The 14,142-nt window shown below is 45.5% G+C and overlaps 1 protein-coding gene across 1 annotated transcript in view; it reads left to right on the top strand.

The window, feature by feature from the left end:
• The window catches only part of ALDH1L2 (aldehyde dehydrogenase 1 family member L2), a gene marked incomplete at both ends in the record, with an annotated part of 43,857 nt that continues 29,715 nt past the window's right edge, over positions 1-14,142 (top strand). The window contains 6 exons of the mRNA XM_080935240.1: positions 1-48; positions 6,014-6,158; positions 9,320-9,554; positions 11,940-12,109; positions 13,671-13,768; positions 13,943-14,032. Coding sequence (XP_080791366.1) covers positions 1-48; positions 6,014-6,158; positions 9,320-9,554; positions 11,940-12,109; positions 13,671-13,768; positions 13,943-14,032 — 786 coding nt within the window. The remainder of the gene's footprint in view (positions 49-6,013; positions 6,159-9,319; positions 9,555-11,939; positions 12,110-13,670; positions 13,769-13,942; positions 14,033-14,142) is intronic.

The following is a 14,142-nucleotide window of genomic DNA, read 5'->3' as shown; positions in this document are numbered from 1 at the left end:
ATGCTGTGGCGGGGGAGCCAGGTGCTACGGTACTTCTCCACCAGCCGGGTGAGTCCTGTCAAAGCGAGCATTCACATCCTGGTCTTACTTTCCAGACCTCGGGGGTCGCAGGGCCAGGACGGTGAGGTTGGGTGGGCAGTGATGCTCAGACCTTGCTAGAAGGGACAACAGCTTTTTTTCAGACTAGGAAAGTCCAGAGAAGCCTGTGGCAGTATCCGGAATGGGAATCGTCAAAGAGCCTTTGTCTGCTGCGAGGAATCAGCAGCAGACGCGGTTGTCTGGTCTGGCTGGGATGGCAAGCTGGGGACTGACAATGAGTAAAGGGAAAGCAGCCAGTCTGTTTTCTTCCTTTTTGCATTTCATGGCCCCCCGACGTGAGTGGACGGTGCGTAAGTGTGAGACTGCCTTCAATGTCTACCAGATGTGACTGGGACGCAGGCAAGCTCAGCGCTGCAAGCTGGGACAGCCTGGTGCTTCCCACCGAGTAGCAAGTAGTGACAGGCAGATTTCCAGGATCACCCAGCGCTGCAGGAGTAGCCACGCTGGAACATTGTAAAACTGTAGAGTAAGAACCGGGCCCCGGCCCAGCCCGCGGACGTGGGATTGCATCAGATCGCTTCTAGAAATGGAGAGAGAGCCGACACGTTGCAAGTGACTCTGCCTTCAGCACTTCGGTGGGTCTCGGATAGACAATACAGGCTGTTCCAGCTGAGGAAAGCGTCTATCCTGTGCACACAAGCCCTTTTGCGATCAGCACGTCCTGGCTGTGTTATAAAGGATTTCCCCCCCATTGGTTTTCTTCTGACAATGCCATATATAAAAAAGTTAAAGGCAGAATCCAAATAAATGGTCAGAATTTATCTTGCTCTGTTTAATAAATATTAGTGACTTTTGGGGACAGTCATAGTTTATAAGAGACCAGTCTGCTCTGGGCTTTTGACCCTTCTGCTGGGTAACCCTCGGACCCTTCCTTAGTTTTTTTTTTTTTTTTTTTTTAACCAGTCTGGTCCTGGGTCACAGATAACAAGGAACTGTGTCTACTACCCTGGTCTTTGCCACCACATTGTCAGTGACAGATGAAAGGAAGGGGTTTTGAAGGATGAGATTTCCACGTGGGAGTTCCAGAAGTTTTCAGTTTAGAAAAAAGAGAAGCTGAACAAGCCAAGTGACAGATACCAGGAATAGAAACATGGCTGGGCCATCAAACACTCACGGCATAAGCCACAGATACTCGAACGTTAGCAATACACAAATGACGAATCTTTCAAAGGCTTGGTTTAGGTTTTGCTGTAGGGGGTTGTTTATTTGTTTTGGTATTTTTTTGTATTTTGAGACAGGGTTTCCTGTGTGTAGCCTTGGCTTTCCTGGAACTTGCTTTGTAGACCAGGCTGGCCTTAAACTCACAGAGATCTACCTGTCCCTGCCTCCAAAGTGCTGGGATTAAAAATGTGGGCCATCGTGACCAGCTTGAAAAGCATTTTTAAAAAGCAATGATGGCTAGGCTAGTGGCAAACCTCTGGCCTGACACCCACAGTGATTCAGCTTTGATACTCCCCCCCCAGTACTGAGGGAAAAATCGCATGACAATTGACATGAACCCCTTCTTTATGGAATGATGCCCTAAGGAAATCGAGTTGCACAAGCTTGTCACTGATGACGGCATCTGCACGTCTTGCATCGATTCATCTCCCTGGGAAGAATGACACGAGGCTCCTATTCAGGTGAGAGCTTCAAACGCCAGACATGGGCCTTTGCACACACCAAATACATCCTAGGAATCTACCAGAAGTCAGCTATGAAGTCAGCTGTTACTTTCCCTCTCTGCTCCAGTTTTAAGCACACGAGGCATGCCTCCTTGGGACCAGGTCATGCCTCCATCGGAGTTACCTGAGATCTACTAACCCAGAAATGAATCCATGTCACTCTCCCGTCCCTCGGAGATTCCCACTGTCTTCAGAATATGATACAATGACTGGCAACAGACAAAGCCCCCTGCAGTTGCTGACTCCCTTGATGTTTGTCAGAACCCCGTGACTCCCCTATTCCGGATATGGTGCTATTAACCCATTTTCTTCTGCCTGGAACCTCCCAGGGTCCTCCCATAATCCTCCCCACCTTCTCGGCCAGCTCCCAAGATGAGATGCCTGAGATTCCGCCTGAGAATTCCCCTGGGGAGAAGGAGATGGCTCAGCAGAAGTGCTTGGTGAAGAAGCATCAGGTCTTGAGTTCAGCTTCCTGCACCTATGTAAAGAGCTAGGCATGGTGATGTGCACCTGAAGTCTGGGAAGGCAGACATAGGAGGATCCCTGGAGTCAACTGGTTTCCAGTGTAGCTGAATCAGTCAGCTCCATGTTTGGTGAAAGACCCTGTCTCAAATAATAACACGGAGCGTAGTGATAGAGGACACCAGACATGGACACCTGGCCTCCATGAACACAGGTGCACACACACATATACACCTGCATCCATATGTGCCCACGAACACAAACACATATGGACACATATGGACAAATATTCTATCTCCTACTCACTGTGAAGAACTCTTCCAGTGATATCTTCCCCTTTCAGAACCTCATTGTGCCCTGCCCACCTATCTTAGCACTAAGTCACTGATATGTCTACTTGAGTGCCTTCCCTCCTGACTGATGAATTACCAGACAGGGACCATTTTTTTCTATGCATCATGTCGTGTAGGGGGTCCTAAAGGGAAATGTGCACAGAGAGCAATGGACAGAGACAAATTGAAGAAGTGTGAGTATGTCTGAAAGAGATCTTCTTGACTATAATTGATGTGAAAGGGCCCAGCCCACTGTGAGCACCATCCCTAGACACTTAGGTTGTATAAGAAAGCTAACTGAGCAAGAGGGAGGGGGCGAGCCAGTAAGCAGACTCCCTCCATGGTTTCTGCTTCTGGTTCTGCTTTAACTTCCCTCAATGGTGGAGTGTGACCTGGAACTATGAGCCAGATAAGCTCCTTTCCTTGCCGAGTTGCTTTTGGTCATGGTGCTTATAGGAAAGCAGACTAGAAAATTCCATCCTGTTTCCTGGTGACTACTGGACGTCAGGCTGTCTCCACACATCATTGCTTTAATATCTTCATCATTTTTACAATGACTTATGAGTGCCTGTTTCCGAGAGTCTGTGTAGTCGAATCATGCATGTGAAATATTTGACATGGACCAACAACATTCCAGTCAAATGTTTCGAGTTGTTTCTACATTTTCTTCCTGCCCCAAGCTTCCCAGGGCAGTCTTTATCTTGCGGTCTGGCAGATGGAGCGGAGAATCGGATGTTAGTGAGCTCACTGATCGCTAGGAAGCCTTCTTCAGACAAAGCTTCCTGGGACCCTGATTCCAGCTCACTAGGTCTGCCATGAGAACCCAGAACCCACATTTGAAACAGCAGATTCTGAGTATTGTCAAGTCAGGACTGTGCTTGGAGAAATGAAAGCGACAAATATCTTAAGTCCAGTTTTCTGGAATCTTATAAATTCACAAATATACTGTGAGTCCTGAAATCTTGAGTATTTCTCAGTGTTAGAGACTCACCTTGGACTGGGGGTGTAGCTCTGTAGTAGAGCACAAGATTCAACTCCAGCACATGAGGTGGTGGTGGGGAGTGAGGAGTCGCCAGTTAAGCTCAGAGAGTGTTTAATGACTATGATATTTTCCGTGACAACATGGTTGCTTTAAACACCCCTTTTCAGCCGATCTAGAATTGAAACTCCAGCTGGCTGGATGACAGTCACATAGAACACGGCAAACACACTGCACTGAAGGGTGCTGTCTCCTGGCTTATGTGCTCTTTGAGGTTTTACACCAACACACCCATTTTTGGTAACAATAGTTGTCATACTAAATGTCTTGCATATGGGGAATAAATATTCCCCCAAAGAGCTAGAGCTACATACAGCCTGGCCCCTCTGTGTATTTTGAAAGCAGTGTTTCCTATGTCTTAAAATAGCTGGTGTTAGTAATTGCATGAGGTGAAGTTGAAGTTTTTTTGTAAGGAAGATTCTATTTCAGCTCTAATAATAAGATACAGAAATAATGTTTATAGAACATTTTTATATTTTTCTTGGTGTGTGTGTATGTGTGTGTGTGTGTGTGTGTGTGTGTGTGTGTGTGTGTGTGTACTGGCTAGAGGTCAACTCTAGGCTTGTGCCTTAAGTATGATCTTCTACTTTTGTTTTTTATTTCTTTGTGTGTGTGTGTGTGTGTGTGTGTGTGTGTGTGTGTGTGTGTGTGTGTACCAAAGTAGATTGAAAGAGAGTTGAATCCCTTGTAGCTAGAGTTACAGGTTGTTGTAAGCTACCTAACATGGGAGCAGGGAACTAAATAAGAGTCTTCTGAAAGAGTAGCAAGAGCTTTTAACTACCAAGACATCTCTCCGGAGCCCACTGGTCTTAGTTAAGGTTTCCATTGCTGTGAAGAGACACCATGACCAAGGCAACTCTCTCTAAAAGGACAACATTTTACTGGGGCTGGCTTACAGGTTCTGAGGTTTGGTCCATTATTATCATGGTTGGAAGACATGGTGCTGGAGAAGGAGCCAAGAGTTCTACATCTGCATCTGAAGGCCACTAGAAGAAGACTAACTTCCAGGCAGCTAGGAGGAGGGTCTGAAAGCCCATTCCTAAAGTGACACATTTCCTCCAACAAGGCCACATCTACTCCAACAAGACCATACATTTTAATAGTGCCAATTTGTGGGCCAAGTCTATTCAAACCACCACACCATTTATCTTGATTTTGAGACAGTCTCTCATTGGCCTGGAGCTTGCCCATTCAGATGGACTGGCTGGCTAACGAGCTCTAATCATCCACCCGTCTCTGCTCCCTCAGCACTGAAATTATACGTGCATGCCCCCAAATCCAGTTTTTACACTTTTTTTTTAAAAAGTAAATCATTTGAGCATTTCATATATAAGTCCTGTGTTTATAACACTTCTATTTCTCCTTTTCCTCTCAAATCTGTGACCTCCTCAATTATTATTTGTGTGTGTGTGTGTGTGTGTGTGTGTGTGTGTGTGTAAGACCTGCTAAGTCCACTTAGCATTGCCCATAGGTATGTTTTTAGGGCTGGTCACTTGGGATTTGATAACTGTCATGTAACCTTAGGTCTAAGAATTGTCTGTAGGTGTATCAGTTACATGTTGGAGTTGTATGTAGGTGTATCAGTTACATGTTGGAGTTGTATGTAGATGTATCAGTTACATGTTGGAGTTGTATGTAGGTGTATCAGTTACATGTTGGAGTTGTATGTAGGTGTATCAGTTACATGTTGGAGTTGTATGTAGGTGTATCAGTTACCTGCAGGATATTTAGAATGCAGTTGGGAATCATGGGAGTTTAAAAGAGTGGCAGTGGTATACTCCAAGATTTATGACCTCACTAGCCATGGGATGTTGGGTATTAATTCCCTCCTATTTGGAGGGTCTTAAGCCCTTAAGAACAATTATAAAGCTGTTTGTTGGTTACCACCAAGATGTAAGTTCCACGATTGCCCCTTTACAGATACATGTCCTGATGGTCACTGTGGTTCATAAATGTTACAGCTGGGTAAGACTGTAAATTGCTTTTCTCCCTTGGTAGCTTTCACAGCACCTTCTACTATGAAAGTTAGTCCTCAAGAAAGAGGCCTTCTGGTCAAATCCAGTTTTATTTTACTGGATCCTCTGTCTGAAGTTTATGGCATTTTCAGCAATGGGATCTTATCTTCAACTTCTGAGACACAACCAAAGTCAACAGTAATAGCATTGTTTGGGGAGTTTCTTGAACTCCCCTGACAAACACCTTGAAAGAAATTGATTCTTTCTCATGCTCAAAACTGTGTTTTGTTTTGTTTTATTTTGTTTGTTTGTTTTGTTTCTTGTTTCTTGTTGTTAGATATTCTAGTTTGGGGGAACATTAACACCCCAAGTAGCACAGCTGGACTGCAAGTCACATGTAGCCCAGGCTGGTCTTGAACTTGGGACCCTTCTGCCATCACACCAGACTATACCCGTTCACAGGTTTATTTAAAAAACAAGCTGAAGTTGGCACTTATTGGCCAGAGCCTGTTCGGACAGGAAGTCTACAGCCACCTCCGGAAAGAGGGCCACCGAGTAGTGGGAGTGTTCACAGTGCCAGACAAGGATGGAAAGGCCGACCCGCTGGGTGAGTGCATCCTGGGACATGAAGTCCAACGCTCTCGAGGCTGGCTGGTGATCTGAGATGCTTCTGTTGCATCTCACGTGAGCTTTTTCTTGTTGTGCCCTACCAAGACAACTCCTTCATGGTCCAAGGTTGCTGCTTCAGCCCCAACCAAGTCTATGTTCCAGAAAGCAAACAGGGAAAGGACGGAGCTGGGATGGTGGTGTAGCTACTAAAGAGCTTGCCACCCAAGCTTGGGGACAAGTTCAGATCTCCAGTACTCAGGTCAAACCTTGTGCCCTGGCCTTGTCTCTTACCTCAACATTGTGGGGTGGAGGTGGAGACAAGAGCATCCTTGGGACTTGTTGGCCAGGTAAACTAGATAACTGGAAAGCATTTGGTTCAGGAAAAGACCCTGTCCAAAAAAAATAAGATGTTAGAAGAAACGTCAGGGATGCCTGGTGTTGCCTTGTGGCCTCCATACACACAGGCGAACACATGGACACGTGCATATGCTCGTGCAAACATGTACACACATGGACAAGAGAAAGAGGGAGCACAGAATGAGCATTTTACTACAGACACAGTCAATTCTGGGCATATCCAACCTGCCAGATGCTAGGCACAGGCTGAGCCTGGAAACCCAGTTTGTCTTAGAGGTGGCTATATACTTAACTGTACAGGGTGTCTTAGTTTTGGTTTCCTGTTGCTGTGATAGTAATTTTTAAAAGTGCCCTGACAAAAGCAACTCAAGGGATGAAGGATTTCTCTGGCTTGCAGTTTCGGGTTACAGTCCATCGCCGTGAGAAAGCCGAGGCGGCTGGAGAGATCTCATCCATTATTAGATCAAGAGCAGAGAGTAAGGAATTCATATATGCATGCTAGTGTTCAGCTGGCTTTCAAACAGTTCAAGATCCCCTGCCCAGGAAACGGTGCTGTCTATTTTAGATGGGTCTTCCCACTTCAACTAAGAGATCAGGATAATCCGCTGCAGGCCAGCCCATAGACCAATGTGATCGAGACAGTTTCTCAGTGAGACTGTCTTCCAAGGTGATTCTAGGTTGTGTCAAGTTGGCAACTAAAGCTAGTCAACCCGCTAGGAGATCCCTCGCCTGGTGCGGACAACTAGCGATCCCTGCTGTGTACATGAACTTTTGGAATCACAGGTATGATTATCAGGCTCATTTCAAAACAGATCTGGGGAAGGGGCGTTCCCTTGGTCCCTGGATCCAGGATCAGGACCTCTTCCCATTGGCCATGACCATGTGAACTCATGATGTAACACAGAAAAGGAAGACAGCCCAACATGACTTTTACACAATGTGGCCTGAGATGGTACAGCTGCTTAAGCTCTGAGATCAGGAGACAGATGTGGCGTCTGCCCCTTTCCACCTGTGACCCTGTGCACGTCACTCAGCTTATCAACCACCAATTCAGTGGCGCATTCACAGGGTGAGGTGAGAGTTCTTGGGGGAAGGTATGCGTAAAATGCTTTGCCTTACATCAATCAGGCTTGTAAGCAAGGACAGCAGCCAACAGCTCTCCTCTGGAGAGTCCACTGAGCAAGCCAAAACTAGCTCTGAACACACAACAATATGGACACCAGTAAACTGCCATGGCAAGTTTCTACTTCTGCAGAGCTCTGTTTTTTACAGTGAAAACATCTTCTCTACCCCATTTTCTTTCCCATGAAACCTCAGATTCCTCCCATTATCACATAAGTAATGTGTGTGTGTGTGTGTGTGTGTGTGTGTGTGTGTGTGTACCTGAACTGTAGAGGATGTCAGGTGTCCTGTCCTGTGACTCTCCACCGTATTCCCATGAGGCGGGGTCTCTCATTAGGCTGGAGGCCATCAAATCCATGTGAGCCTTCTGTCTGTCCCCACAGTGTTAGAGTCACAGGTGCATGCAACCATGTCCAGTTTTTAAAAAGGGTTTATTTATAACAGCATGCTCCAGGACTTGGGAGGCAAAGGAGTGCAGATCTTTGTGAGTTCGAAGCCAGTGTGGTCTACAGAGTGAGTTCTAGGATAGAAGGAGCTATACTGTGAGATCCTGTCTCAAAAAATATTTATTATTTATTTTGTTTTAATTATCTCTATATCTGCGAATGTGGTCATCAGGCACTTAACACAGGTTCTGGGAACCAAACTACTGAGCCAGCTCTCCAGCCCTGTGTTCAGGTTTTTAAAATGTGACTGCTGGAGATTTGAACTCAGGGCCTCGTGGTTACATAGAAAGCACTTTTACCCTCAGAGCCACCTCCCCATTCCCCACTATCACATTTATCTCCACTTACCTGTGATCTGACCTGAGCTACACTTCTTGAACATTCTATGACATTAATGTTTTGTGCATTCTTGTGCTGGTTGCTCAGACTCTTTCAGATGGTTGGTCAGGGACTAGACTCCATTCGGATACCTTTGGGACTTAACAAGGCTTCAAGAACTCAGGTTTTGTCTCAGAGACTTCACCTCGTCCTTTGGGACTGAGATAACTGGAGAGAGAAAGGAAACAAAAGAACAGAAGCAAACCCTTCAGCCCTAGCTCCTGAAGATGGCCTATGATGGATATATATGCTGTCACACACAGGCACACACTTACAGATGCACACTTACACATGCAAACATACACGCATGCACATGTACACGCATATGCACACACATGCACACAAGCACACATATGCACACAGATACATATACACAGATGAATAGATACACATGCACATGAGTACACATATGCATAGATACACATGCACACACATGCAGACACATGTACACACACATAAATAAACACACATGTGCATACACATGTGCAGACATACACATGCATATACATACACGTATGCATTCACATACATACTCGCACACACATATATACACACACTAAGTGAATAAACGTGTAATGAAAGTTCTTTTAAGAAAAAACCCTTTCATCAAAATCTGAAAATATCATCCACTCACCAGCTTTCAAGCTCAGATACATTGTGCTTAAAGTGTATGAAGGCCCCTCTAGAAAGATGGAGGAACTGATACAATGGTAACAACATCAAATTCTAGTCATAGTCCCAGCTGTTCCCCACTGCGTTTAGCCTGTAAAAAGCTGTGTGAAATTGCAATGTTACGGCATGTTGATATAAGACCACGGCCTTTTCAAAAAGGACAATCTCTTTTTTGTGTGCTCAGCGTTGGCCGCAGAGAAAGATGGGACCCCCGTGTTCAAGTTCCCTCGGTGGAGAGTCAAGGGTAAAACCGTCAAGGAGGTAGCCGCAGCCTACCAGTCGGTGGGTGCTGAGCTCAACGTGCTTCCCTTCTGCACACAGTTCATCCCCATGGATGTCATTGATAGCCCAAAGCACGGTTCCATCATCTACCACCCGTCACTCCTACCCAGGCACAGAGGTGCTTCTGCCATCAACTGGTGAGACCTGTGACAGCAAGTACCTCCATTTCCATAGTCCATGGCTTTTCTCTTTCTCTCCTACGTGATGCAGAAAAACGATGTCTGCTTGGGGCTGGGGAGATGAGATGGTTCAGTCAGCGATGTGCTTGCTGTGTGTGCATGGGGAACAGGATTTGAGACCCCTGCCACCCACATAAATGCCAGGCATAGAGGCTTGCATCTGTAACCCCAGCTGGAGGGAGGTAAGCATAGGTCTGTTCCCTGGAGCTCACAGACCAGCCAACGTGGCTGACTTAATGGCCTCCGTGTTTCACGAGAGACCCGGACTCAAAAACTAGAATGGAGAACTGAGGAAGATATTTGATGTCAACCTCTGGCCTTTGCATGTGTGTGCACTCCACATGCACACATAACAGTTGCATTTAGCACGCACGCAGGTGTGCACATGTTCACACACACACACACCTCTGCATGTAACATCCTGATTGATTGCTTGAGTCGTTTGAACTCCCCTGAGAGCTGGGGACACGACAGGAAGCAGGACAGAATCCCCAACGATGGCCTCTGGGTATCAATTCCAGGGGCTGTAACCAGGTCCCCAAAGCTTCAATGGTCAGACAAATAAGATCAGTTTGATTCCTGCTGGTTCATCGAAGGACTTCTTTGTGCCTCTGACCTGTATCCTCATAGTCTTCATTAGTGTGTGATGCTATCAGAACTTTTTTCTTCTAATACCAATGATGTCAAGTACATTCAAGAAAGCGCAGAGTTAGAGGAAGCTGCCTTCTTTATCAGCCATCTCCCTTCCTTTGACTTAAAGCTTCTCAAGGAGATGTCGTCCAACATTTATTCCCACTTCTGTTGCATGAAAGTTCCTGACACACCATAAGTACCCAACACCAGGCTGATCTGGACTTTCCCCTCCACCTTCACCTTTGTTCTCTCATTTGCCATTTTCCTGGTTTCTGATTATTAGATATAAAAACTATCTATATGTGGTTTAAATGTGCTGAAAAATACTTTATGGTATTTAAAGATCGATGCCAGGGATCTATTTACTTTTGATTTTATAAGTAGTAGTACTATACTACTAGTAGTAGATACCTTTGCCCTTGAATCTGGTTTTCATTTTTAATTCTTTCTATGTGGAAAATCATTGAGTCAAAGCCTATGTACATTTTCAAGGCTCATGACACTGTGATGATAATTCCTCAATGTTTCTAAAAGGGAGAGGGGCTGGAGAGATGGCTCAGTGGTTAAGAGCACTGACTGCTCTTCCAGAGGTCCAGAGTTCAGACCCCAGCAACCACATGGGGGCTCACAGCCATCTGTAATGGGATCAGATGCTCTCTTCTGGAGTGTCTGAATACAGCTGCAGTGTACTCATATAGAATAAATAAATAAATATTGAGAGAGAGAGAGAGAGAGAGAGAGAGAGAGAGAGAGAGAGAGAGAGAGAGATCCACTTGATGACTGATTTAGGTGTTGCTTGACAGCTCAGAGAAATACAAACAATTTAGGGAGGGGTTGAGGCTGAAGAGATGGCTCAGAAGTTAAAAACATGTGCTGCTTTTACAGATGACCAGAGTCTGGTTCCTGCACCCAAATCAATATCTCACAACAACCTGTAACTCCAAGTCCAGTCCCTCTTCTGGCTTCTGTGGTCATCTGCACACACACACACAGGGCATCCACCCACACTCACAGGCACATACATATAAATAAAAATAAATCTTAAAAATGACATAGGACATTGCTGAAGTATTTATATTTTCTCTGTATGTGCCCGCTCTCTTCGATGAGTTTATAGACATCTTTCTACATATCCAGCTTTTTGTTTGTATTACAAGCCCCTACAGAGCCAAGCTAAGAATTTCTTTTCTCCTGGGCTGTATACAGCACACCGTATGAATAGTTGACTTAGTCAATTGACATAGACTACAGTTTACACAGCCAGTCTAGAGCTAATTCTAAGTTTAGGTGACATTTATACTAAATTATAAGCCTAAATTAACCATCAGTTTTCCTTTCACAAGTACCCTGTTACATTTTTCATTCTAATTCTGTCTAGTCTATGACCTGGTATAATGTAGGAAGTATGGGCAGGCATGAAAATGACTCAGTCCTGAAGAAGAAAGCCTGCAGTCAGTGGGTGGCAGTAAGGATGGATGGTGACACCTTTGAAGACAGACACACACAAGCCATTATTACAAGAGAACGGAGTGCTAGGAACGTAGGGGTGTTGCTCTTTACAAACGCTGGTGGCTTAGAGTTCTGCCGTGAACTTGTGAAGTTCTATACTCACTGCCTGCGTCTGCATCGCAACCACCTTACCCTTACCTGACCAATTCTCTACTTGATACAATCCACCAGCATTTTAAATGGAGACTCCTCTTTTCACAGGACTCTAATCATGGGAGATAAGAAAGCTGGCTTTTCTGTTTTCTGGGCAGATGATGGTTTAGATACAGGACCCATTCTTCTTCAGAGATCATGTGACGTCAAACCCAACGACACAGTGGACTCGCTTTATAACCGCTTCCTTTTTCCTGAGGGGATCAAGGCCATGGTCAGTATATTCACGGCATCAGCACGAATTTAGCAAACCTTTAACGTCTGAGGACTGGTTTTCTTTCAGCAAGAACTTGCAAGCCACGCATGGTGGCTCATGTCTGTAGTGTAACTTGGAGCTTGAAAGTCTCATAGTCTCTGATGATGACTTGTTCCATAGGGCTGGAACATCAAGGCAGCAATCAAACTGCTCTACCCTCCAGCCAAATACTTGAATCTCCAACCCTATTGATAATGACTAGTTATAAGGAAGAATTTTTAAAAAAACCTTTATTTTTTTTCTATGTAGCTTAGATTTCCTTTAAACCTATGTTTAGTCTATTTAACAGGGTGAAATGTGATTATTAACTTTATTCAGATGTTCTCAGAGTAAAAGATTCCAAACATGCCTATACACTGTGAAGTAAAGCATTTTATCCATAAAAATATTCAAAGACTCAGCAAGCAATTTCTATGCCTTTCGGTTATCTCCATGATACACACACACACACACACACACACACACACACACACACACGCAGGCACGCACGCACGCACCATAAAGAATTTGGTAGAAAAAGTAGCAAGGTTCTATTAAGTAGTTGTCACTGATGTGAAGGAAGAGTGAGACTTGTCCAGGTCACTTAGCGATTTGGCCAGAGGGTCCTTAGCGTCAGAGAGACCTGTCTGCAAGCTCATGTTCTGTCACCTACAGAGTGATGCCTTATGGGCTGACAACAGCAAGCCCTTGCTCTCTGGCCTAAGTCCTTCCTGTGCGGTGTTCTGAAAATGAAATGCCATCGTTGGCATAAAGGATCTAGCACACAGTAGGTGCTCAAAACCAATAATTACAATCAAGGTAGCACAGAGGCATCCATGGGCCTCCCAGCAAATGTGTCAGGAAAGAGAACTCGGACACATTCCAAAGCAGTGAGGCCATAAATAGCTAGGTATTACCATGATGGGCAGAACGGCCCATCCCCTCCAGCCCTCCTGTCTCTCTAGGGTGAGCCGGGGCCCAGCACGAGCTTGCTCTGGAACTTCACCTCAAGCCCCAACAAGGATTCATGCTTCAGTGCAGGCTTGGTGTTGGAGTGGGCACACCACCAAACACTTTGTTGTTGCGAAATGACACTGCATTCTACAAAGTGTGCACTCAGAAGATGTGCAGTTGAGGTACCAAAAAGCCAACCAACCAACCAAACAAACAAACAAACAAAAAAAAAACAAAGCCTCTTTTGGTGTTTTGAGTTAGTTTGTGTAGAATGTTGTGTTTGGTTGCATTCACAGCTATCCTTGGCCAAATGTGGTTGAGTCTAGAGTTAGTGGTCCAACTTTTCCGGAAATTACAGCTCCCTCTTTTGCAAAACGGGAACGTGGCATACGCCTTTCAGGATACTTGTGATGTCTGTAAGGGATAACTTCCGTAAAGGAGCTGTCGAGGAAACAGCAGCAGCTGTCACCGCAGACTGACTTCCTAAGCAGATTAATTATAGGCAGTCAGTGTGGTGGACTCGAGCGTCCATTGGTCCGGCCGTGCCTTTATCGCTCCCTCATACTAGTACTGGCTTTGGCTTTAGGTAGAAGCCGTCCAACTCATAGCTGATGGAAAAGCACCCCGCACTCCCCAGCCAGAAGAGGGGGCGACATATGAAGGCATCCAGAAGAAGGAAAACGCTGAGGTACTTACATCAGTAAGGCACAGCCAAGTCACAGCCCTCTACTGCTGAATAGGACCCAGGATACCATTTCCTGACCCAGCAGCAGCCCGTCCGTGTCCCTGCTTGATTCCCCGATGGCAGAGAGAAGTTAAGTGTCACCTCTAGGCTTCACAACCCATATTTCTGCTCACCTAGATTTCTTGGGACCAGCCTGCTGAAGTTCTGCATAACTGGATTCGAGGCCATGATAAGGTTCCTGGAGCCTGGACAGAGATAAATGGACAGGTATTCTTTTGAGGGACACATCTCCTCCATACAGATTCTCTCCGTCCCTCCTTCCCTCCCTCTGTCCATGAGTCTATCCGTCCATCTCTCTCTCTCTGTGTGACTCTGTC

Source organism: Micromys minutus (genome assembly GCF_963924665.1).
Source record: "Micromys minutus genome assembly, chromosome: 22".
In the NCBI taxonomy this organism is placed as follows: domain Eukaryota; kingdom Metazoa; phylum Chordata; class Mammalia; order Rodentia; family Muridae; genus Micromys; species Micromys minutus.
Note: the sequence above shows the minus strand (reverse complement) of the source record. Positions and strands in the feature narration are given on the sequence as shown.